General features: G+C 47.9%; 1 protein-coding gene across 1 annotated transcript; it reads right to left on the bottom strand.

Moving 5' to 3' along the window:
• Positions 1–868: 868 nt before the first annotated feature.
• Positions 869–16,118, bottom strand: TMEM120B (transmembrane protein 120B). Its single transcript, XM_050906600.1, has 12 exons — positions 16,018–16,118; positions 11,454–11,572; positions 10,353–10,469; positions 9,512–9,571; positions 8,841–8,936; positions 7,692–7,781; positions 5,442–5,507; positions 4,409–4,470; positions 4,064–4,156; positions 3,574–3,638; positions 3,311–3,379; positions 869–2,336 (listed from the first exon to the last, which is right to left on the bottom strand). Exons 1-12 carry the CDS (start codon positions 16,084–16,086, stop codon positions 2,223–2,225), a joined length of 1,020 nt encoding a protein of 339 aa, XP_050762557.1. The 5' UTR covers positions 16,087–16,118; the 3' UTR covers positions 869–2,222.
• Positions 16,119–23,106: the final 6,988 nt, after the last annotated feature.

The raw sequence follows: 23,106 nt of genomic DNA, 5'->3' as shown, positions 1-23,106 counted from the left end.
GTTTGTAGCCATCATAAACCAAACCCATGAGGGGGAAGGAGGTTTCTGCAGTACAGGTGTTGCTGAAAGCTTTCTGTATAAGGCAAACTACAGCCCATCCTAAGGGAGGATACACAGGACTTGCGTAATGGTAACAAGACACAACCTTTTGCCAAAAAGTTTAGGCAGTGCATGCCAGGAGTCTACTATTAGACAAACATTGCACATAGAGCCTGGTAACTGCACATCATCCAGATTTCATGCAACTTTATCCTCTGCTGGTTACATGACCAGCTGGTGAAAAACTCTGTTGTGGAGCGAGCCATCATTATTATTTTACATGCAGTGTAAAGAGATCTTGATCCTTGAAATCTTACTTTTTTTTTTTTTTACTTCCCCTAACTTGTTTTGGTTTAATTAAGGTTTGTGAATCCCTACGAGCTTAAAATGGAAAATTTAAAAAAAAAGTTACAAGTTTGTGCACATCTTTGACTATAGAAAAATCTTGAAGAACTGTGCAGCCCTTTCTCCACGAGACAACACTGACATTTGTCAGTAACAGACGCAGAACCACCCATCACCTTACCCAGTATGAAACTGAAACATCAACGCGCAGGAAGTTACCGCGTTTACCCTCAGCTCCACGGCGGGAATCTGTCTTGCTTTTTTAGTCTGAGTTTCTCCTGCTGCAGAACTGAAGTTACTCACCGTGTGCAGAGCTCCCCACCCCTGGAGAACCAGGTCCACTGCTCAGATCCAGCAGGTTCCAGCATCGCTCTCAAAATAAAACAATTTACATTTCATAAATGGAGAGGTCAAAGGATTAAAAAAAAAAAGCCTCACAGGGTGTGCAAAAGTCAAAAGTTAACATAGCAAGATACAGCCCAGCTAGCGTGAAAGTTGTTCAAAATATGCAAATTGCAATTTATTGTTCATGCCCACAGGACAGTGACACTGTAAAGGTAATTTTGCTAGCCTCGCAGCAACAGAACTGATGAAACCATTTCAAGTCTGTAATGCATATATATTTCTTCATGAGCACGCTTACTGGGAGAAGGGCATCATTTTCAGATCAAGCTGCCAGAGCATATGCCCAATTTGGGCTTTGTGCTAGCTCAAAGGAAGCCTTCACCCTTGGGAAAGACGCTGCCTAAAGCAGCTCACAAGACTGCAGCTGGCCTTAGGAGGTACAGATGTTACAGCACCCAAAACAAGCTTATTTGAATGAGTAAGTTTAAGTTCAAGCAGCACAAGGAGTTAAACAGGATGGCAGTCAGTATTTGTCCTCTGCCATCCTCCTGAACGAGTGTTTACATTCTCTTAATTATTGGTATAAGTGCAGCATCTAAAGAAAGTATGTAATATTTCTGCTGGGCCTGTCCTCCCCTTTCCAGAACTGCACTGGGAGCAAAAAAATACTAAGAAACCGAAGTGCAACTGCGCTTACTGCCACTGATCAAGGCCATTTTAAGGAGAAATGGTGTCTCGAAAAACCAACGCGAAGGGCAGCATATTTGTTATTAAAAAGGGGCTGAAGCAGCTGCATATTGAATGGTTTATTTAGGTCTTTTCCAGGCCTGGACAGATGACCTGGTCTCCCTGGAAGAGGGCTAGCAGATTTCCCTGCCATTTAAAAACTGCTTTTGCTTGCTTGGTTTTGTTTTCAAAAGAGGATTTCTCCTCTTCAAGTAGCTTTTTAAAAGTGTATATAGCAGCAGTATGGTACAAAGACAGGCATTTTTTTTCCCCCCCCCCACAGTACACACAGGTTCAGTATTGCCACTGAAAATATGCCTTAAACAAATGCCTTTAAAAACAGCATTCGGTCTGTATTACCGATCAACCTGGAGTGTTCATAAACCTTTGCAAATCCAATACCCAGAATTTAAATAATAAAACTGGAAAGTGTTAAATACCATTCCAGAATTGGAATTACAGTAGATCCCACATTCTCCCAATGCTGGCGCTTTGCCGGGCAGGTGCATGCTGCTCTATATACAGAAAAAAAAACCCCAAAAGCAAACACGTTTTGTATTAAATATACATAAATAGCAGGACTGCAGACTGGAGAGCCATGCTTGCGTTAATACTGAGTCTGTGCTGGCAGAGTCCATATCCTTCGCCAAATGGACGAGTCCTTCCGAGCCCGTCCGTCGTGTAGCTGGGGTTTAGCAGGATCCATCCCAAAGCCAGCGCCTGCTGCGGGCAGGGGGACGGCAGCCAGCATGCCAGGGAGGGGGTGTTCACAGCTTCTTCATTTTGTCTTTGTTTTTCTGGAGTTTAGTGTGCACCACTTTGAGAGTAGTGAGGAAGTTCCCGAGGAAGAGCAGCAGAAATGTGAAAGCCAACACAAAAACCTGAGAGGGGAGAAGAAGGGGGAAAAAAGGTGAGAGCTGAGGGTACTGCTTTGGCCACATTTAAGCGAGCTCTGATGGGGCTTGGTTGGCAAGTCCATGGATCCGTTAGCACGGAGATCCGAGGAGAGAAGGTCGTAGCCAAATATACATCCATGCATCCAGCTGTTAACAGGAAGTATATTTTTATCATCATCATTTAAGTAGCATTTACTACTTTTTAATATTACAACATGGATTATATTCAACACTGCTGGACTCTACCAGACAGTAAAATCAAATCATTAAGTCCAATCTAATGGATTAACATTATGCTACAAGCACGTTCATTGAACAGCAGTGGCACAGGCGTGGGGGAATGACATGTTTCTGCGGGAAGGTGTGTTCCTCCTGAACAAAGCGAGCACACAAGTTACAGCAAGATCTGACCAAAAGAAAGACCATCAGTTACGTGCACCGCTGCATGTGTGATGTGGTCCAATCTGGACCTACAGGAGCAATTGTATAGCTGGAAAATGGGTAGACATGTTTGATGGGTGACAGCAACTGAGAAAACAAGTGGAAGGATCCCTAAAAGTGGGGCAATAAATGTGGATAATGTGTTTTTAAGTGATTCACTGCCATCATTTTTTTGTCATCATATTTTATGTGTAACCCATGAATCAGCCATAAAGAACCACCAGCAACTCAGCAGCCATTGCTATTAAATGCCCGTATACACGAACAATATGGAGAAATACTTACCCACATGTATTTTCTTCCCCCTACACACTCTGCCTTTCAGTTTGTGTGGTCACCCGTGGGTGCAAGTTTGCCTACAGTAACTCACATTTATTTTGAGTTCTCTTCTATAGGCTCTGTGCCACATCATCCTGAGATATTTAGATGGGGTCAGATGCCCAATTATCTTTAAGGATGTGTTTAAACACCCCTTCTCCCCCTGCTCCGTGCTTTTCCTGAGCAGAACCAACACCCACCTGCCATTCTTTGCACTCCTTATGCCTCGACAATCCAAAAAGCGTGATTGCATTATATAGCTGCCAGAACTACAAAGGAAAAAAAAAAAACAAAAAGGCAATTTCATTACTAGCAAAAAAAAAAACCAAACCCAAAACCAACCTTAGAAACATTTGCCATGGGCGTGTGTCATCCAAAGCACCTTTTTATGGTGCTGCAACCGCAGTGGCAGACCCTCCCAGGCCCTGCGCCGCAGAGGGAGGAACGGGATTGCCCAACTTACGTGCCCAAAGAACAAGAAGGGAAGGAGAAACGTCAGCCCCCGCCACATCCAGGACTGAAATCCTTCTGGAAAAGGTTGACAGAAGAGACACGAGAGTAAGCACAGAAGAGCCAGGACCAGAGCTGCAGCCCTCCCCACCCAGACCACCCCATAAGGGCTATTCCTGTCCTGCTCTGCAATAACCAACCAATTTAAAATATATACTTGAAGGTGCAGTAATGGGAGGAGGATGAAGATGGGGATGACCAAAACCTCCATCTTAACCCTCTCAAGAGCTGACGGAGAGCAGAGCCCTCTGCTTCCGACCCGCAGGACCCGAGGAGGGGGATAAAAGCCTCGCTCCCCTTCCTGCCTCAGGACACAGGCAGCAGGGCAGGGGGGTGGCAGCTCTGCAAAGCTCGCTCTCGGAAGGCCACGCAGCCCTCTCCCTATCGCTGCATCTAAAACCTGCGCAAAAACTTTGCAAAGAAAGTACTGCAGAAAACCTCACCTACTGTAAGGTCCAAGTGGTTTCTCTCCCCCAAAGCACGGAGTCTATAAAGGCAGCCCCTTTGATAATAATACTGTAGGAACTGAACGCAACCTGGAAAAGGAGAGATAAAACATCATTGCATTGGCTATTCAGAAGTATGATAAACATATCAAACTCTTTTAATAATGTTTAATCCAACAGCATTTAATTATTGGTTATATTTGTACATTGCATATTTGTATGCTATCTTTATATTCCTACAGTTTAATACTCCGGTATTTATCAAGCAGAAGTGTTTTCTTCTAACCACATAAGATGCAAAACTATTTTATCCCATGAATTAGCAAGGTAAGATATACTCACTCTGAAATATTGAAAACGCTAAAAATTGACTGCGAAACATTTGATACATGAGTCCATCTGGCCTGAAAGCAAAATACAAAGGAGGTCTATTTGTTTGATAAAAAGCATCCGATGCAGTGCCCTTCCCCTTCACCGCCACACCAGATCCCATTAGCAAACGAAGCAAGCAGCTGGTACCCAGCCCGCTCCACCCCATCAGGAGCCCAGAGAGGGTGCTACAGCCGCACATCACAACTCTGACACGTAGGCAACGCTCTCATTGATTAGGTTTCCCTTCTCCAACACGTATAAATGCTGCCCCCTCTTATTCATTTGCTTATCGCAGTTTTCTCTAGGCAGCAATCAAAGCCGTTCAGCAGCGCCTGCATCAAGAATCCAAGCGGTGGAGCCAGGGGTGGTTGTGCTCCTTATCCTAAGGGTAGTTCAGGATAGACAGTGGACAGGGGACCTTCTGCTCCAGCCACTATGTCATCCCCTTACAGATTCAGGAGCAGAAACGTTTGTTGTTTTAAAACAATTTTTAATTGTTAACTAATCGGTTCATGCCAAAGTTGAGACAGGTTGCCCAGGCACCGTACACGGGGTGCATCGCTGCGTTGTGTGCCCAACACCACCACCCGTGGGAAGGTAACTTGCATTTTTGGCTTTTTACTCTGTTTGTAATCTGGGTTCAGTAAAGGCACCAAACAGATTCATTTTGTGGTGTCCTCCCTCTAAAGCAAAGTGCTGCTTGTTTGCTTAGTTACACAGAGACAGAAATCGGGAGACTTGCAGAGATTTTGCGACCATCAGCACAACTACGGCTTACGGTTTGGGTTTCTTTCTTTTTTTTAAATCAGCAATGTAAATACAAACTTGCAGTGTTGTATTTATGATTGAAAACATCTGTAACATCAGACGAATATTAAGTCTGATGCTTTGCCATGTGCCCGTGTGGCCACAGCTTCGTGGTCGTGCTGGATTTAAATGCTCAGACGACGCAAACACCACGAAACAGGCTTGAAGCACCTCGAGCAGGCGAGAGCAGACTCACCACGTTAACATTACTCCAGACAGGAATGTGGAGACATAGTGATGAGACACCCACCAGCCTTTGATCCTGAACAGAAAAAACGCGGCAGTTAGATGAGAAACATGGATTTCAGCATTGTAAGTCTGGCTTTACAGACAAAAAAGTGATCCTGACCCGGGGGAGGAGGAGGGACAGGGAACAAAATAGATGGCCCAACTCCAGCAAAAAGGGTGCTGTGGAGCACCGTCCTGACAGTACGGCTTAGCTGGGGACACGAATCCACCACTGCTGTAGGGAGGCTCCGGACCGGGGCACATCGCGTGTGCTCCCACAAGCTCTCCAGCACAGCAAGAGGCAGCAGTCCCCGCAGCACGAGGTACCGCAGTGACTAATGATGCACAAGTTTCAGCCCACACACCCTTTTTTTCTTTTTTTTTTTTTTTTTTTTACGTGCCATGCAAGTAAGTGACGTTTCCAAGTCCTCCCTATGAGGTGGCTGTTTCTTTCAGACACGAATGCTGCAGAAAGCTCAGAAAGTTACAGTAAAGTGAGAAAGGGCTGTAGCGAGGCAGAATCAAGAAGTGAAGAGCTGCCCCAGGGACGGCGCTGCTTTGGAAACTAAGACAACACGATGGGTTAATTTGGGGCATTTCCAACCAAAGGTGTGCGACCTCTAACACAAGACAGCACCCGAGTCGCTGTGACCAGCCTCTGCGGATGCAGCGAGCCCAGGCTCAGAGGTTTCTCTGCTGGCCTCAGGCAAGCGACTTTACATCCCCATGCTTTGTTTTTTCCTCTTCGTCTCCAGCCCCACAGCGATCCCGCCCCCCTCTCTGGAAAGCACCCCAAAACAAGACATCACGCCCGCAGCAGCCCTGGGGACAGCCGTGCTTGCAGAAGAGACTGCTTCACCCTGCTGCCCGCAGTCAGCGCTGGGAACTGTGTCCTCAAGCAGCTCCCAGAAATCAGCCCATTTTTAAGATTTTGCCCCCGGGCAAAGCAGGAAGGCTCCGATTTTCCCACCGCACACGCCACACCGGTGCCTGCCTCCAGGCACAAACCCCCTCTTGCATCGGGAGTGGGGACCACAAGCATCCAGGCAGCAATGCCAAGACAAGACTCCCACAAATGCTCCCTCCCATCCCCATTTCGAGGAGATCGTGGAAGCAACTGGCTTCAGAGAGGGAAGCGACTGGCTGAAACAAGGAGCCATGAGCTGCTCCCAGCTGATCATTAGATACTGCTACTTAATTAGGACAACACTGACTGCCACCACTAATGCAAGTGCTGGTCCACCCCTGTACAAGCACCACTACAAGGGAGCGTACAAGCTCTCTGTACAGCGTTCAGAGCAAGAATGCGTGTGGGAAGCTGGGCTAACGCAATGCTGGCTGCTCGAAAGGTGGCAAATGAGATGAGTTAGAAGCCCAATTAATTAATTAATGCAACAGGGAGCTGCAAACATCACAGCAGCAGCAACAGCCACTCACCCAGCAGCAAACCGACACGCGTGGGAAGAGACGTGGCGATTGCTGCGGTTTCCCTGCGCCAGCCTAGCCGGATGATGAAAACAGGGGACATGCAGCCATCAGGTTATTGCTAAAATCTAACGTCAGACTCCGGGTTGCACACAAGTGCAAACTCAAGCAACTTCTCGACCCAGACCTAAGGGAGATGCTCCAGGAGCGATTCACCAGCAGGACCTCACCACCCTGCCTTAGGATACCCCTACTAAGGGTGCCATAAAGGAACGAGGGCTTGGAGTAAGGATTGTCTTTCAGTTAACTTCTCCCAGGGTTTTACTCGTGTTCTCAGCTCTTTATACAATTATTCCCTAACCGCCAACTTGCCCTTGATACGACTGTAATTTAGTCACACACTTCACGAGATGCGGCAGTGACCCGCGGGGCGGCCACGCTACCACAGGGCATAGAGCCAGTACCTTGGGTTGGTCCTTTCACCAAAACCACACACACTTACACCCCAGACCACATCTACAACTAACCCACAGCTACCGAAAATATCCAACACTTCGGATCAAGAGCTTATGGACTTTTAGGAACTGCACCTTCTCCTCCCTCCCCAAATCTCAGGTGGCCACATCTGCCCTTGGAAGTGACCAGGGAGGGGGATGGAGACAACAGATCCTGCAGAGAAGCATCAGCATCTCGGATTTGCTGGGCTTCAGTACCGAGCTGAATCCCCTTTTATTGCTTGGCTTTTTTCTAAGGACATTTCACGCTTTAAATAGTTTTGCAGGTGGCACGGTACCTTGATCCATTGCTAATGAGAATGCTTTCCCGTATCGTCAGCGTGCAGTAATACCACACTAACAGAAAGTTAAACACTTCATCTGTCACCCTGTTAAATAGAAAAAACACACAGTAAAAAAAAATCCTGTTAATTATAAAGACACCTTCAAAAAAAGAAAAAACCCCTATTTTTCCTCCCTCCCCTTGGGTGAATGAAAACCTGCCCAAGTGAGGCCATGGACACAAAGCCCCAGTCCTGAACATCTCTAATCCACATGCAGAGCTGCACACATCGGCAGCACGGCCAGGCTCGGAGCCCTTTCCTCCGAGAAGTGCCCCGTGATACAACACTGCAGATCTTGAGCCGATAAGCAGGTACGCAGAGATGACATTAATTCCTTCTGAAGGAGAGAAAGCGCCATGGAAGCAGCAGATGATCCAATTTAGAGAGGTATTTCCACGCTAATTCAATGAGGAGATTCCATGAGATCTATATAAATCCAATCAACCAAAAGAGCAGAAAGAGCATTACACTCTGGGGGGGGAAAAACACCTTTATTTTGCCATTTGCAAACCCCTGAAGTCAAGGGGATTCGGGACAGCCTCTGTATACGGCAGCATTTTTCTTTGATATGATCCTGCATTCACCCCAGACCCAGAGAGACCTCAGTGGAAGTGCCCGGCCCCAACACCTTCCTGTTTTTTAAGCAAAACTGAATAGTGGAAGCTTGTTGGTGCTCAGATACTTTATCATGACCTAGAGATAACGTTTCAGGTCTGATCATTTCATGTAAGTTCTCTCTTGTTGCGTTTGCAACCCCAGAGCTGCAGCACGGTGCCGGTCCCTGCCTGGGACAACCCGTGAGCAAAACCAACTGCTCGTTCCCAAGCACAGCACGATGCCAGAAAAACGACAGGAAACCCGACGTTGGACCTCTCTTAGTTACAAGAGACTCCAAAAAAAGTTAAACAAGGAAAAGCAAGTAGCTAAAATACAGGTCCTGCCAGTGCTGAAGAAGAGGTGCAAAAGCTGTCCTGCTGTCCAACTACTCAAAGCCTAAACATTGCCAGAGCCCGTCTCACCGTCCTCAACGGAAGGGAACAGTTAGTTCAAACCCAGCACATTTTTATTCAAAATACTTAATTAAAAGTAAAAATGCAGGCTTACCTGTAGTGGAGAATAAACCTGCAGGCAACGGCCCCGAGTAACAAGATTATCGTCAGATAAAGTTTGAACTTCTCATACTCATCTTTGTAGGCGAACCTGGAAAGGAACAGCTGCCGTTTAGGGACACAAGCGGGTGTTTTACCAGAACGTGGCTTCACTTTTTTCAAATCAGATACAAATCCACATGCCAAGCCCAGAGAAAGGGGTTTTGCTTGAAACATTTAGAAAACCAGTGGACAGCAGTGACAGGCAGAGTTCTGACCATGGGGTCTGTCTAGGCTGCACGGCCATTACACTGCAACACAACGGCTTAAGTCCATAAGAGCTGGTTTCTGGGCTGGCACGACAAGATTTAAAAAAAAAAAAAAAAAAAATCTCCCTTTTCTGGAGCACTGTATGCCTAGAAGTCGCAATACCATTTTTTATTGCAAAAAAACCCCCCTTACAATTAAGGCAACAGGCTGGGCTGTTGAAAGCAAGTGACAGACAGAATCCATTGGAGCTACACGAAGCGTTAGCTTGGCCCCGTGTCACGGTCCGAATCGCCCACCCTCGACATTTCATCTTTTATCAGATCTAAGAGAAACCCATTCCCGTCTCTGGACTTCAGTCCATATCCACAGCTGGCCCCAAAGAAACCCAAATTCACACGCGTGGAAACGCTCACTTACTTTGCTTGGTTACTCAGGAGAGTTACATTCACGTTTCCCAGCACCAGATTTAAGTACAAGCTGGAAGACAAAAAACAAGAGTGGATCCAAGTAAGTCGTTTTATTTGAACACCGCAGGATGACCCAGATCGGAGCTGAAGAGACCGGCGTATCTGCCAAAGCCGCGTTTGCTGTAGGCTTTTAATTAAGGCAAACTGGAGCGATAGACTACAGAAAAGCATTTAAACATGGCAAGATTGGTCAGCATTTCCAAGAAGTTAGAGAAAAAGTTTATTTTCCTGGTCCCCTTTCTGCACTACAGTCTAAGGGCGAGATATGTAGTATGCACCGTCCAAAACCAAAAATAACGAGGAGAAATTGGAAGAAAAGTTTCTCATAGAAACTTCTGAGGGGCTGCAGCATTGCACAGCCCTTGACAACTGAAAGAAATCTGTCCTAGCAACCCCACTTGGAGCAAAGTATAAATTTTAAGTTGGTTGTAAGCACTATTTAAAAAAAAAAAAAAGAAAAGAAAATCCTGTGCTGATTCAGTCTTTAAAAAATTAGCACAGTGCGAAAAACATGAGTGCGAAACAGCGAATTGCACGATCTCTCGCCAATGCAGGGTTACTTTTATTTTAACAAAAAAACCTGTACTGCCTACACGCAGTACATTTACATACGCTTCCAGCTAATGAATTCTGTGTACAACTGACACAGCAGCTCAGCAAGAGATTTATGACTAATCCAGTTTTACATGTATTTGTTCAACATGCACATTATCCTTCGGGAACAACACCGCTGCAAACACTTAAAAAAATCCGCTTTCCCGAAGCACAGGCCTCCCCGGCAAAGCACGTACCCGTTCTTCTTCGGCAAGTAGGCTTCCATGTCGAAGAAGGCATTTTGCCTCTCCTTGATCTGGGTGCTGATCTCCTGAATGAGAGCAAACTCTTCAGGACTCGCTCTGGGCTTGCACCTGCAAGAACACAGAAACAAGATATTCCTCTTCATGTTTTTACCTCCTTTTTATTTAAAGGAAAATAACATTGCCATAAAATCCGTGCTGTTAAAAAGCTAACTGCGTGAGGTGATGCCATTGCACACTTTGCTCCAGTATTTCTGCAGCACCATTTGGCTTAGCCATGATTTTATTTCACTGCCTGGTTTATGTCCTTGTAGGCTATTTCAACCAGCCGGTTTATATATCAGCTTCTCTTTTCACCTCAGCTCAGTGACAAGATCACATACTTCTTCCCTAGCAGAGCACTTAGGGAATATTGTGCTTTTTTTGCAGGAACTCCTTCCACTTTGGGAACTTTGTGCATGGTTTCAGGCACTGCCCTTGCAGAGGCTGCAGCTCTTCAGGCATGAAATATTTCAGGATGTAACGAAACACACAGCTGATGATTTACTGACAAACGGCGGTTTTACCAATTAATGTAAAACAGAGAGCGGAGCACAGCAGCATTAGCAACCCGTGGTGTCAGAGGTGGTGCTTTCAGACCTGCACATAAGGAATTTAGCCCGTGGCTCCCAGGGATCAGCCAAGCAGCCAGAGACAGTTCCCTCCTGTAAATCCACCTGGGAGCAAGTTACACCTTCAGGTTTGAGGATTGATGCTGCTCTTCCAGCGCGGCTTACGGAGCAAAGCTTTGCTCACCTAGCAAAAGACGCGGACCAAAAGCTGTACGGTCCTGCAGCATACGGCACATTATGCAAGGATGCAAACCCACACAGGCTCCCTCAAAGACCTTCTTTATTTACAGGACTCCATCTCTCACGTGGTTACGAACATTTTACCTGACTGTGATAGACGGAGGCAACTCAAGAACAATATGGAGCAAAATTATCACTGCAACACAGATTGCGTATTAAAACGCTAAAAATCCAAACATTTCAGCCCTTCGGGAAGGAGAAACATCCCATCCCTGCCTCCTCCACCCTCCAGGTCTCCCGTTACCGTTGCAGGCTGTGCTTCAGATCCCTTAGTGTCTTCTTCTGCCGGTGTATGGAGCTGCTGCAGGCTGTCTGCAAGCTGGTGACTTCTTCCAGTTTCTGCCTGTAAACTTTGTGTGTTTCCTGCAGGAGAAGAGGAGACGATTGGTAGGAAGAGCCCTCCTAGGCTACACATTGCATTTGGTCCTCGTCTCTGAAGGAAGCAAGCAAAACCCTCTGGTTTTGGGAGTCCACAGGCACCCCTGCAAACAAGCAAGGAGGGGGCGATATCAAACCAGCGTGGATCCAACGCAGCCTGAACAGACATTAATGAAGTTCCTACAAAACAAAGAGCATCCTCCGCGCTCATCTCATTTCCTCTTGCTAATGAGCTTTCCCACTCGGGAGCTCCTCATTCCCATCCCACCCTGTAACGAAGCCCTAATCCTCTGTTTGATCCCAATCTGCCACCATCAAATGGGTGGCTAAATCGCAGAGCAGGAACTCTGATTTCACAGCCAGATTAAATCTGGGAAAAAAAGAAGACAGACAAGGACCCAGAGGGAAAAAAAAAACCAAAACAAAACACAAAACCAGCCACAGACCCACGCCTGCGGGTTTAGAGCCCTCCTGGCCACCACTGCCATCTCGACCCCATGTACGTTCAAGCAACCTATGTAAGAGCTTAACTCATCCCCTCCCTGTAGCATTAGATGCTCCTTGAGAGGAACTTCTTTATCACAGCTCATTGATCCTCCCAAGCCCCCAGTTAGTGTTTGACTGGCCATACTGAGGACACGCTAACCGGCTGCAAGCCCACTGAGAGGTGCCTCTGCTCGGGAATAAACGTGCTCTGCTTTTCCACCCTTTGCAATGATTTCACCACCCTCCCAGGTGCAGGGAGATCTCAAGAAGAGCTAACCAGATGCCAAGCGATGCCCTCTGGGCAAATTTTAAGATCTATAACAACTCAGAAAACAGAGTTTGTAGAGTGAGTGCCACAGAGAGAAACGGTGGCACGGGTTAAACGGTTATTTGCATGGCTGCTTTATCTACCGGCACATCAACGACCACATAAAATTACCAGCGGTTTTCCTAGAGCATAAAACCTTACACAACAAATCTTTGCTCTCCTCCTCATTAGGACCTGGCTGGTAGATGTTCATTATTTACAAGAGCAATGCAAAACAAGCTCCGATATCCAATTTAAAAACCTTAATAACCAAACTAACCATGTCCAGGCACTGCAGCTCTCATCATTTCAGGATTGGTTTGGCTTTGCTTAGTACAGGTAGGACTTCGGGGCTCGCTGAATTGCACAGTAACTTCTGCTTCTTTAGATGTCACACAACAGCGTCTTTTAAAAGGCTGGTTCAAACGGTGTAAGAAGCTCTTCGCCAAAAAAAGTGTTCAAGTATTTATTGGAAACACAAACAGGCAAGTTGAGAGCTGCTAAATTCTACTGCTAGCCAAAAACATCAGGATAATGATTTCAAAATGACATTGGTATTTAGGAGAACATAACATTTGCTAGTAGTGAAGTTATTTATTCATCAAGAGAGGCAATTGCTTAAAAAGGGGACCCACTGGCAGCACAGGGAGCTCAGCACTGCCTTTACATTAACACGTATAACCCACAGGCCAAATACCTGCCCAGAGGGTCAGGTCTGGCCACAGCTCTCTCTCCGCGTAGGAAACAATGCATAGGAAACAACACGTGCTGAAAAACACAAGGACCTGTGCACCATGGAGAGGAGTATTTTTGCCCCGAGCTGAAGAGCTCCCGGGCACGAGATATCAGAGTTGTCTCTGCACCCACATTTACAAGTTTTGCAGCACCGGGGCCACAACTGCCCAGTTTGCAAATGGAAATTGCGCTGCCTAATTTGCCCGCAGACCAAGGGCAGGCAGCAGTTCAGCATGGCGGACCCACGCTGCAACTGCTTGATGTTTTCTGTAGGTACCTCGAGGTCTATTTTCCATTGCACTCGCAACAGCCCTGCTTGTGGTCAGCACTTGTTTATTTGCAGGACTCAAACTACATTCACGGGGAGCCCTCGCGGGGCTTTTTCCTAATCAAAATCTGGTTTACATGTTCATATGCAGGGTTTAAACTAATAAGCTGTTGCAGGGCAACTTGCATTTTCCCATGTCCCTGCCCCAAAACTGCAAGGCCCCGCAGCCCCGAGCTCTTTCTCAGGCTGCTGCTCTAGAGACGAGGTGCTGCCCTGGCAACCCAAACAACAAAAATCTGCAGATGTGGCTGGTTAGAAATACTTTGTAAACCTGGATGTCCCCCAACCCCATCTCAGGGCTGGTTCCCGCTGCCCCGAGGGGATGCTCAGTGCTGCTGCACGGCAGCATCAGCCCCTTCAAAGGCCCTCAAACGAGAGCTCCCCAAATACAAGCGTAGCCCCAAGCACCCCGTGCCAGCCACCCAGCACATCGGGGGCAGGAGCTACGACCAGAGTCCAAGGTCCTCCTCTGCAGAAGGAAGACACAGCCCCTGAACCAGAACTTACAACGCAATTAATAAAATACGAGACGGGGCACGAGTGCAATGAAACAGAAATCGTTCTGCCCCACGGGGCTGGCACTGCTCTCGACACACAAAAAATCTGCCCACCATCAACTTTTTCCCCCCCCCGGGATAGCACAAGAGACCCTTTTAGTGGCAGTGACCAAAGTACCTTGGAAAACACAGCTCCTTTGAAATGCGAGCAGCAGCTCCGGTGCGGCCCTGGATCAGCATTTCCAGCTGGAGATGAGAGTCAGGCCAGCCAAAAAAGGGCGCTGAAGGGGGGTGATGCAGGCGTGGAGGGGGGGGTCAAGCTGCTGCCGGGAAAGCCAGGCTCCTCAAGAGCAAGAGATGCTGTGAGTGCGTCCAAAAAGCCACGTGCAAGGGCAAGCATGAGCGGACACCCCCATCGAAGCACTTTTTTACTAAAGAGTTGGGTTTTCTACCCCAACACATCACGGTTTGATTTGAATCCACTTTGGGAGCACAGAGCCTTCCTCCAAAGCACATTTAAGCACCCACCACCAGCATCTCACGGAGCTGGAGCAGAGTCACATCCTCAGCACAGCACCGTGCTCCCCTCTTCTGCAACACCGCCTTCAGATATAAACTTTGCTTGTGAGCCCTTGAAGCTCTCAGATAATGGATGTTATCCCAACTTTTCACCTCTACAGTACTAACCACTGGGCAATGACACCTTGTGCCACCAGCAGCTGCTACCCCACCAAGAAGCATTTCTACTTTCCTTTTACGGATGGGGAAACCAAGGCAGGGATAAGTCATTGACATTTTGCTGTGGTTTAGATCAGACTTAAGCAGCATGCTCAGCAAGAAGGCCGGTCGGCACACAGAGCAAACAAGTGATCAACAAAACTACGCCAGCTGCTGCTCCCCCGCAAAGCCCAACCACCACCTTTCCTTCTGTTAACAAGCGTACAACCTGAACTGACTTTTAATTAAGACAACGAGCTAAATCTGGAAATCACACTTTTTTTTTTTGTGCCGCACGTTCTGTTTAACAGCCTAAAAGAGGCTAACAGCCACGCAGAGTGAGAACAGCCGGTCGTGTTTTAAAACTGGCTTAAAGATTTAAAGCATGTGTATAGGTGCAGCATTGATGACATACAGGGAAGGGAAGGTTTCTGGAGGTAAAAGCATTTTGAAGAAACAGCTCGCAGCCCCTGCTCTGAGGTCTTGCTGTCCCTCAACACACTTTTGCTAGATGGATAAACAGCACTTGAACCCCTCATATCCCACCACAGGAAATTAAACTCCATCCAGGAGATGCTCGCAGCACAGGTGTTACCTGCATTGCTCTGTGCGCCGTGCTATAGGTGCCCAAAAACACCAGGTCCCCCTTTTCCATCCTTGCTCCAGCAGTGGGAACCGCGGCACCGCGTCCCCTCGGGTGCCTCATCAGAGGTACCCGGGGCATGGCCGTGGTTTGGTCCGGGATGTCCCCTGCGCACGTAGCACCTACCTGGGGGTACCGGGGCACAGCGGTGTTTCTGGGGTGCTGTGCAAGGATATGCATCCATGCACAGCTGTGCTTCATGCATGCACCCCGGGCCTGCGGCGAAAGCACGGTGCACGCGTGGCCCTGCCGGGTGCAGCCCACCCGGGGCCTCTCCTGGGCGCAGCGAGGAGCGGGGCGAGCCTTTCCGCACCCCTGGAAGCTCCTTGCTGAGGCTGCCCCAAGGCGGGTGCCTGCCGGCGAAGGGGTCAGCGGTGGGGACTCCCGGGGGTGCGCACCCCGCGCTGCCGGCCCCGCTCCTGCAAGGCCCCCTCCCACCCTGCGGCAGCGCGCCCCGGCAAGCAGGGAGGGCGCGGGGGAGCCCTGGGGGGGGGGGGGGGGAGCCCGGCGCCGTCCCCCGCCTCACGCAGCAAAGCGATGCAAAGCAAAGCCGGGGAAGGCAGCTCAGGGCAGAGCAGTACGAGAGAAGCGGCGGACGCGAAGCCGGGCAGCGCGGCGCAGCGCCGCAGGCGAAGCCGGGCGAGCCACCGCGATACCGCGCAGCGCTGCACCGCACCGCACCGCACCGGCGCGGAGCCCCGCCGCCCCCCGCCTCACCTGGAGCTGCCGGAACTCCTCCTCCAGCTCCCGCCACTCGCCCCGGCACCGCTCCAGTTGCACCCTCATGGCGCGGTGGCGGCCGCGGTGCACGCGCACCCGGCGGCGCGAGCTCTGCCGGCGGCAGCGGCGGCGCCAGCCCCAGCCCGCACCCGGGGCCCGGGGGCCACGTGCGCGCCTGACGTCATCGCGCGGGGCTGGGCCCGGCGCCGTGGTGGCGCGCGCCACCGGCCGCCCCGCCCCGCCCCGCCTCGCCCCGCCCCGTCCCCCGCCCTGCCTGAGGCGAGGCCTCTCCTCGGCCGCCGGTGCCAGGCGCGGCCCGGTGACCTGGCGGGGATCCTCCCGCGTCTCTCCCGGCTCCCTTCGGGTGGTGGCGGAGCCTGAAGCTCTGCCGGGGGCTGAAGGGAGGAGATGAAGCCCGACAGCCCTCCGTGTGGCGCTGGCGGAGCCGCCGTGCGGCGGGGACGGTCCCTTCATGGCTGAGGTGACGCACCTGAGCTGAGGCAGCCCAGCCCAGCAGCTGCCTGGGGCCAGGGCACAGCGGGTCGTTAATATCAGAAAGAGAAAACGACGAGGCGATTCCTGGTCTGGTTTATTACTAGAATAATGAGCCGCTTTGGCGGCAGGACTGGCGAACTGGGAGCGGGGCCTGGTGGCCTCTGGGCTGTACAGTGCAATAGCGCACAGCCCTGCTCCAAGGAGCTGGCTGTGAGATGCGTGCCCGGCGCACAGGGCAGGGCGGGATGCACGGGAGGTGCAAAGGCCGTAAATGTCGGTACCGCGCTTCTTGGACTGTGGGTTTCTTGCGAAAGGGTGAAAATAATAGTCAAAAAGTTGTGCATTTCCCACTCAGAGCCATGGCAGACCTGGAGCTCTCCCGGAACAGCCTCGCACCGAGGGATCACCAGGCCTTTATTCAAAGCTTTCCTACCTCTTCCCTACACCTCTTGACAAGGAATAATTCTTATGCACATTGAGTCTGTGTATAATTATAACCTCAAAAGATTTCTTTCAGAGTCTTTAAGACATGCTAATTATTAATATTCATTCAAGAGATCTGTATTTTCTTTAAAACAGAAAACACAAAAGAATTTCATTAAAGGCAAATAATGTGAGCGTAGCGCGGCTGGCCATACAGCTGGTTCTAACAGTATTTAATGTTGCGCCGTTACAAAAGATTTCAGAGTTACCTGTAATCTCTTTCCACCTCCTGGGAGATTATAGCTGTTTGTATAATCTCATTATTTCAATCACATCTTTGTGAATAAAACCAAAGCAAGGTAAGAGAACTGATTTTTTTTAACTAGAACTAGAAAATTTGTTTATTATAGTGTATATAATTTTACTTGCTAAGAATGGAAACTGCAGATTTTAATTGTATCTGACAATTTTAAAAGGATTCTGATTTCTGAGTTAGGAGTCATAAAATAAAAAATCACATAATATATATCACAGTCTATGGTCCTGAGTGACTTAAGTTTCCATATCCACGTTCTCGGCACGCGTTTTATTTAACTATCAACTTCTCTTTCAGTTTGCAGGCTTTTTGCAATTTTTATTTCTAGAACTAAAACGTGCTCCAAAACTAGATTTCTTGAAGGAAGAGACTCAAAAAATCTTTATAAATGTTTATCCGTTTAACTTTGTACTGAGCTTTCAAATTGGCGGCGTCCCTAATACGGATCCTGCAAAAAGTAAGAGGGTGTGCACTAATCCAGAAAGCTTTCCCAGCGATTCCTGTGGAAAATTGCAGACCTAAGTCACATCTTCCCGCTCCCGAGGCCGGGGACACGGGGAAGGGACGGCTGGAAGGGCAGCAGGGGTTGTATCTGGTAAGGCTGTGCTGGCTGATGTCCCTCTCTGCCTCCAGGAGCCACTCCTACAGAAAAGACATTTTAAAAATCCAGTCTTTGTGCATTACATTTCCTGTCTGGATTAAATGTTTATCTGGGGGGGAAAATATAGTTAAAATTCCCTCATTCTGGAAAGATACGTAGGAATCATATAGTTTGAGGTTTCATTTTTTTCTGTCTGACTAAAATGTACCCCTAAATATCTGCAGCCGTTGCACCCAGTGGACAATCAAAGACCTCACTGGACTGCTAGAGGAGTGCAAATTCTTTTAGCAGCTGGATAGAGGACTTAGAGAGGGAATTTTAAGAGCCCAGAAGAGCCCTGGCAGCTTCCCACCCTCAGCCCCGGATGGCGAGAGGGGCTTCCCGCACCTCGCCTGTCCTGCCCTGCGCTAGGAGCAGGTTCTGCAGCTCAGCTGGAGCGCGGGGTAAATTCCTCCGAGCACGTACCCCGGGATGGGGCTGTCGCAGCCCTGCGTTGTTTTCTGGAGCCTGGTTTATCTCAGGAGAGCCTCCATTCTCTCTGCATATCTTTCCTTGCGGCCTGCTAAACAAACCACGTACGCTCTTTGGTCAACAGCTAATTAACCCGCTCACGTACAGTTTTCATATTCGAGGATGCCTCCCTACCCACCGTAGAAAACAAAGCCTGGGCGGTTGCACTGTCTGGCTGCGTCCCCATCCCTCCCTCTGCTCCCACGGCTTAGATGAGATTTTGATTCAGTTTATCGTTTTACAGAGGCAAGAAATGCTGCTGTGCAGGTTTAAGCAGTGAGAGGCTTCTTAAGAGAGGGTTTGTGGCTCGCTTGAAGTAGGCGCCTTAAACGCAACTTACCCAAAAAGTTAAAATGTACAGAAAGACACCAGTGCCTTCATGCAACAGCACCGCACTGTCTTACCGGGGTTACCTCGGCCAAGAGTGTTGCACGGGCTCTTCCTTCTTCATCTGCTTTTGAGCATGAAGCTGGTCGGTTGGTCTTCTCTGTCCTGCCCCGAGCAGAAGGCTGGCCTGGAGGAGGCTCGTGAGGGCTCCCTCCCTGTTTCCCAGCATCACTGAATCACTCTGGATTTCCAGAGCAGGCAGCTGCTCTAGATTTAAGGCTGTAAAAGCGTGTCTTTCATTTGTGTCAACGCATGCCAAACGGTGCCTTTCCTCTGCATTTGAATATTTTAAGAACATTTTTTTAGGTATCTTGCAAATCTAACCTTCCAGCTTTTGAATGGCTAGCTTTTGCTGCCAGAGATCTTCTAAGGCCTTTGCACAGCAAATCTACAAATACGAAATCTGGTTTGCCTTTACCTTAATTAATCCCCAACTCATCAACCATTCACTGCTAGAAAACGTATCAAAGAAATTGAGTTAATAAATCAAGTTCAGGATCACAGCGAAATTGTGCCTGTTTGTTCTTTTGGTGTTAGGTTTTGTTCGAGTACAGGTGGTTATATACGTACAGCCGCATGTGAGCTCCTTTCCTTCACCCTCCAGACTATTTCTGAATGCAGACTCCATTCATTCTTTTACGATAATTGAGGCTGTTCCCTCCGATGTTTTCCCCCATCCTAGAAATACCGCTTCTTTCCAGGACAGTGCAAACGGGAAAGGACAAAATATAAATGTAGGTAAGTCCCTATTCTAACATCAGGTGACAATAAGCCATGATAAATAAAATACTTGGCATATGTTTCAGCTGGAAATTGGTACTGCTGATTCATTTTGTAATCTGAATTAATTCCTCAGTTAAGGACTTGAAGTGAGGCGTTAGCTGGAGTATGGCCAAATTTATCTGCCTCCGTCTTCATGCTGTGATCGGCGTGTTGTAAAACAATATTGAGGGTCCTGCAAAGCACTCCATGGTTGTGCAGTAAATAATTCTCAGCTTTGGGTGACTTCACTTCACAATTAACACCGTAACTCTGCCTTTGAACAGTCTTGTTGCAGATAGTTAAGTAGAGACAATTAGCTGTAAATCTGCAGCAGAAGAAACTCATGGGGAGAGGGTATCTAGTAAGCATCAGCTTGAAGGACTTCAGCATTTCACTTTGCATGACTGTGTAAGTGCTTGAACATTTCAGATAACCTAGGGTTCTTACTTTAGGTTGTTTTGATGTAAAACCAACATGGTTTTTATCTTCAGAGAGCTGCTCCCGGCAAAAAGGAGGGGAGAGTTTTACAGAAACGCTTTCCCACAAGGCTGCCTCTGAAGCCGAAGTCAGCCAGTGAAGTTCACGTCTCAAACCTTTCGCTTCAATCCCTCCTAAATCCTGCTAATAAAAATTCTTAAAAACAGAGTGGTGGGGAAGCTCCTTCTGCGCTGCGCCCACTCTGTGCTTATCCGGCTAAACCTGACACACGCTTGGTCGGAGTCCAAGACCTTCCCACCGCTTCCTCTGGCTTTTCTTTTGAATATAGCAGCAATAAAACACACATCTGAGCATCCTACTTCCACAGTATGTTGTTGTCACATTCTTCACCTTTAAAGAATTCCAACATATGTTTCTCTAAATGTTTTTCCTCTATTTATGCTACAAAGTTCCCAGAATAAACTTAAATTATTGATTCTGACAGTTTTCAGTTGGTTTGGGCATTTCACTTGGGTGATTCCCCAAGCTTTGTGAGAGCAAACGCAGCTCGGAGCAGCTGTCTCCTTTCATTGCGAAAATGATTGGTTTCAGATGTAGAATACTGAGGTCCTTTGGGTTTATTTCATTTTAAAAAAATCTTACTCTCTAAACTGAAAAAAATTAAGGCGCATCATATGTCATGGGACCTTGCTCCACAAATGACGTGTTTCTGGGCGTTTTCCCCACGCATCCTCCCCTTGCTTGGTTTGCTCTTCGGTGTGTCCGAACTGGAAGAAAGCAGAGAGCTAAAAGTCCGTTGCAATGAATTGTATTGGCAGTATAATGGGCTAAATTAAAGTATAATTTACACTGACCGATTTAACGGCTTCCTTTCAGCCTTAATAAATGTAAGGTTTAATCAAATGCCAGACAACTGAAGCAACGACCGTATGGAGAGCAACAGAACGGAAACCCCATCTCTCCCCAGTGGAGGAGGCTTTGCTGGTGCTCCTCGGTGGCAGTGACCAACGTCTGTGAGAGTAAAAAGAAAAACCAATTTAAAAAAAAAAAAAGCCAAGAAGGAGATTTGGGGCCAAATTTTGGCTGGAAAGGCCAGAACAAGGGGAATTGCATCAAGGAAAAACCAAGTTCTCCTCCTAGCCCATCGTAACCTGGATTTTGACGCTACTTTTCATAGTGGCCTCAATGTTGTGCCTTGAAACGACTGCTCTTGGGAGAGGAAGAGGATTTGGTTAGGGCATTTCTGGGTCAGTTCGGGTTTATACCCCACACTTTGGCTGAATCATACATTCTACATATCTGACACCCTTGACAAAAATTATCCACACTTCTTACTTATTAACGAGGTTCCTTCTCTCATAATGGAATGGCATTTTTTAAGGAAAATTTCATTTTGGTGTGTCAAAAGAACTTTCTGATAAAGCTGCAAATATCACCGGCTTCTCTTCGAGATGGTCTAATTTTGCCTTTTTTGTGAGAAGAGTACACTTACATTTACCCACCCTGTACCCTCGTAGCACAAAAAGGTACAGAATGATAATAACGAGTGACAAAATAATTAAGTATAATTCAGATGTTTGTACCTGGACTAAGAAAACTGTAGATGGGAATCACACACAGCCTCTTCCCAGATAAACGGCTCTGCGAAGCCTCCTTGGTGGGGCCAGGAGGGTTTGCGAGGGCAGCCGGTGCTGATAACCCACTCTGGGACCGCGGAGGTAAAAATACAAACGCACAGAGACCAGGAGCAGAAGGATTTAAAATAAGCGACCCAGAAACGCAGGCATCACCAAGTGTTTCCCTCGATTGCATCCAGATATAGAAGCTTTTGCGGAGGCAGCTGCGGGGCACTTCTCGGTCCCAATTTGTGAATTTTAATTTGTTGCTTAATTATTTTCATCCTTTTAAGGTCTTTGTTGCCTCTAAAATGGTTTCAAATATATATTGAGTTTCAAATACGTACATAACTTCTGCTTAGCAAAAGCTGTGGTTAGGTGGTACATAGTTTGGACTTGCAGTTCAAAAACCTTGAACAACCTGTGCTGTTTAAAAATAAACAAGTGAAACTGTCTGAGTTAGCTAATTATTTTAATTGTCAAATTCTCAGTTAACTGCAGTGCTAGATAGGGGCTGAAATACTCAAAATAATTAAAACTTTTCCAGAAGGGGGCTAGTTCTGGTTGTAATTTACGGCTGTAGTTTTTGGGCTGCAGTAAGCATTTTTTCTTCTCCCTCATGGGTTTCTCTCATTTCCTCCACAAACCCCTGTCCCCCACTCTAGCCCCATGCAACTGGCCACGGTAAAACACAGGAACGATTAGCTTCAGTAATTCTTAGCCTCTGCCCAAAACCAAAACGCATTTACATGAATGAGTATGAATAAATCCTTCCTGAACATCTTCACCTCATTTTTAATAACAGAAAATATTTTCTCTTGTGTGTTTCCTCACTTGGACAACTTCCATAGTTTTCTGTCTGGTTTTCCTGCTTAAAGAAGTCTGTAAGTTCCATTCCTCCTGCATCCCTGGATTTAGGGAGACGCAGAGCCACCCGGCTGCATCGGCACATCCCCTGCAGCCAGAGAGATGCTGGGACCGGCTCACCAGCAGCTGCCATCTTCCCAGTTCATCTAATCCAGCATCAGAAATTCCGTGTGTGTATTTTCACGCGGTACAGATCTCCCTCCAGCATTTCCACGCCGGCTTGCGTGTTGGATGCGGAGCGCCTCTTCCCTCCTTCCAGTCCATTTTCCTTCTCCACCTGATTTCCCAGGCAGCGGCGTTGTCTCCTCCCGCTCCGTGACCCTCACGTGTGTCATGGGAAATGGAATATTCGCCTTCAGTCACGCTCACGCTTGGAATAAGTCCAAGGAGGAGGGGTTTTTCCTCCCCTGCCCATACCGACCGCAGCAGAGAGAGTCCTGGGTGAAACAGCTTTACAGTTTCACTATTTGCTGTATTCCCTGTTACTCACTATTACTCACTGTTACTCACTGTTACTCACCATCAAACCTGAAAGATCCTCCCCTGCTCGCAGTCGAAAATTGCACATTACCCCGGTAGTCACCATCCCCTCACACCCTCTGTCCTACCCGAGCACGGACACAGCATTTAAGCCCCCTTCAATGCTACGAACATTGAAGATGGCAGACGAA

This window comes from Gymnogyps californianus, chromosome 16, assembly GCF_018139145.2.
Source record: "Gymnogyps californianus isolate 813 chromosome 16, ASM1813914v2, whole genome shotgun sequence".
Classification (NCBI taxonomy): Eukaryota; Metazoa; Chordata; class Aves; order Accipitriformes; family Cathartidae; genus Gymnogyps; species Gymnogyps californianus.
This window is presented reverse-complemented; position numbering and strand designations above follow the sequence as displayed.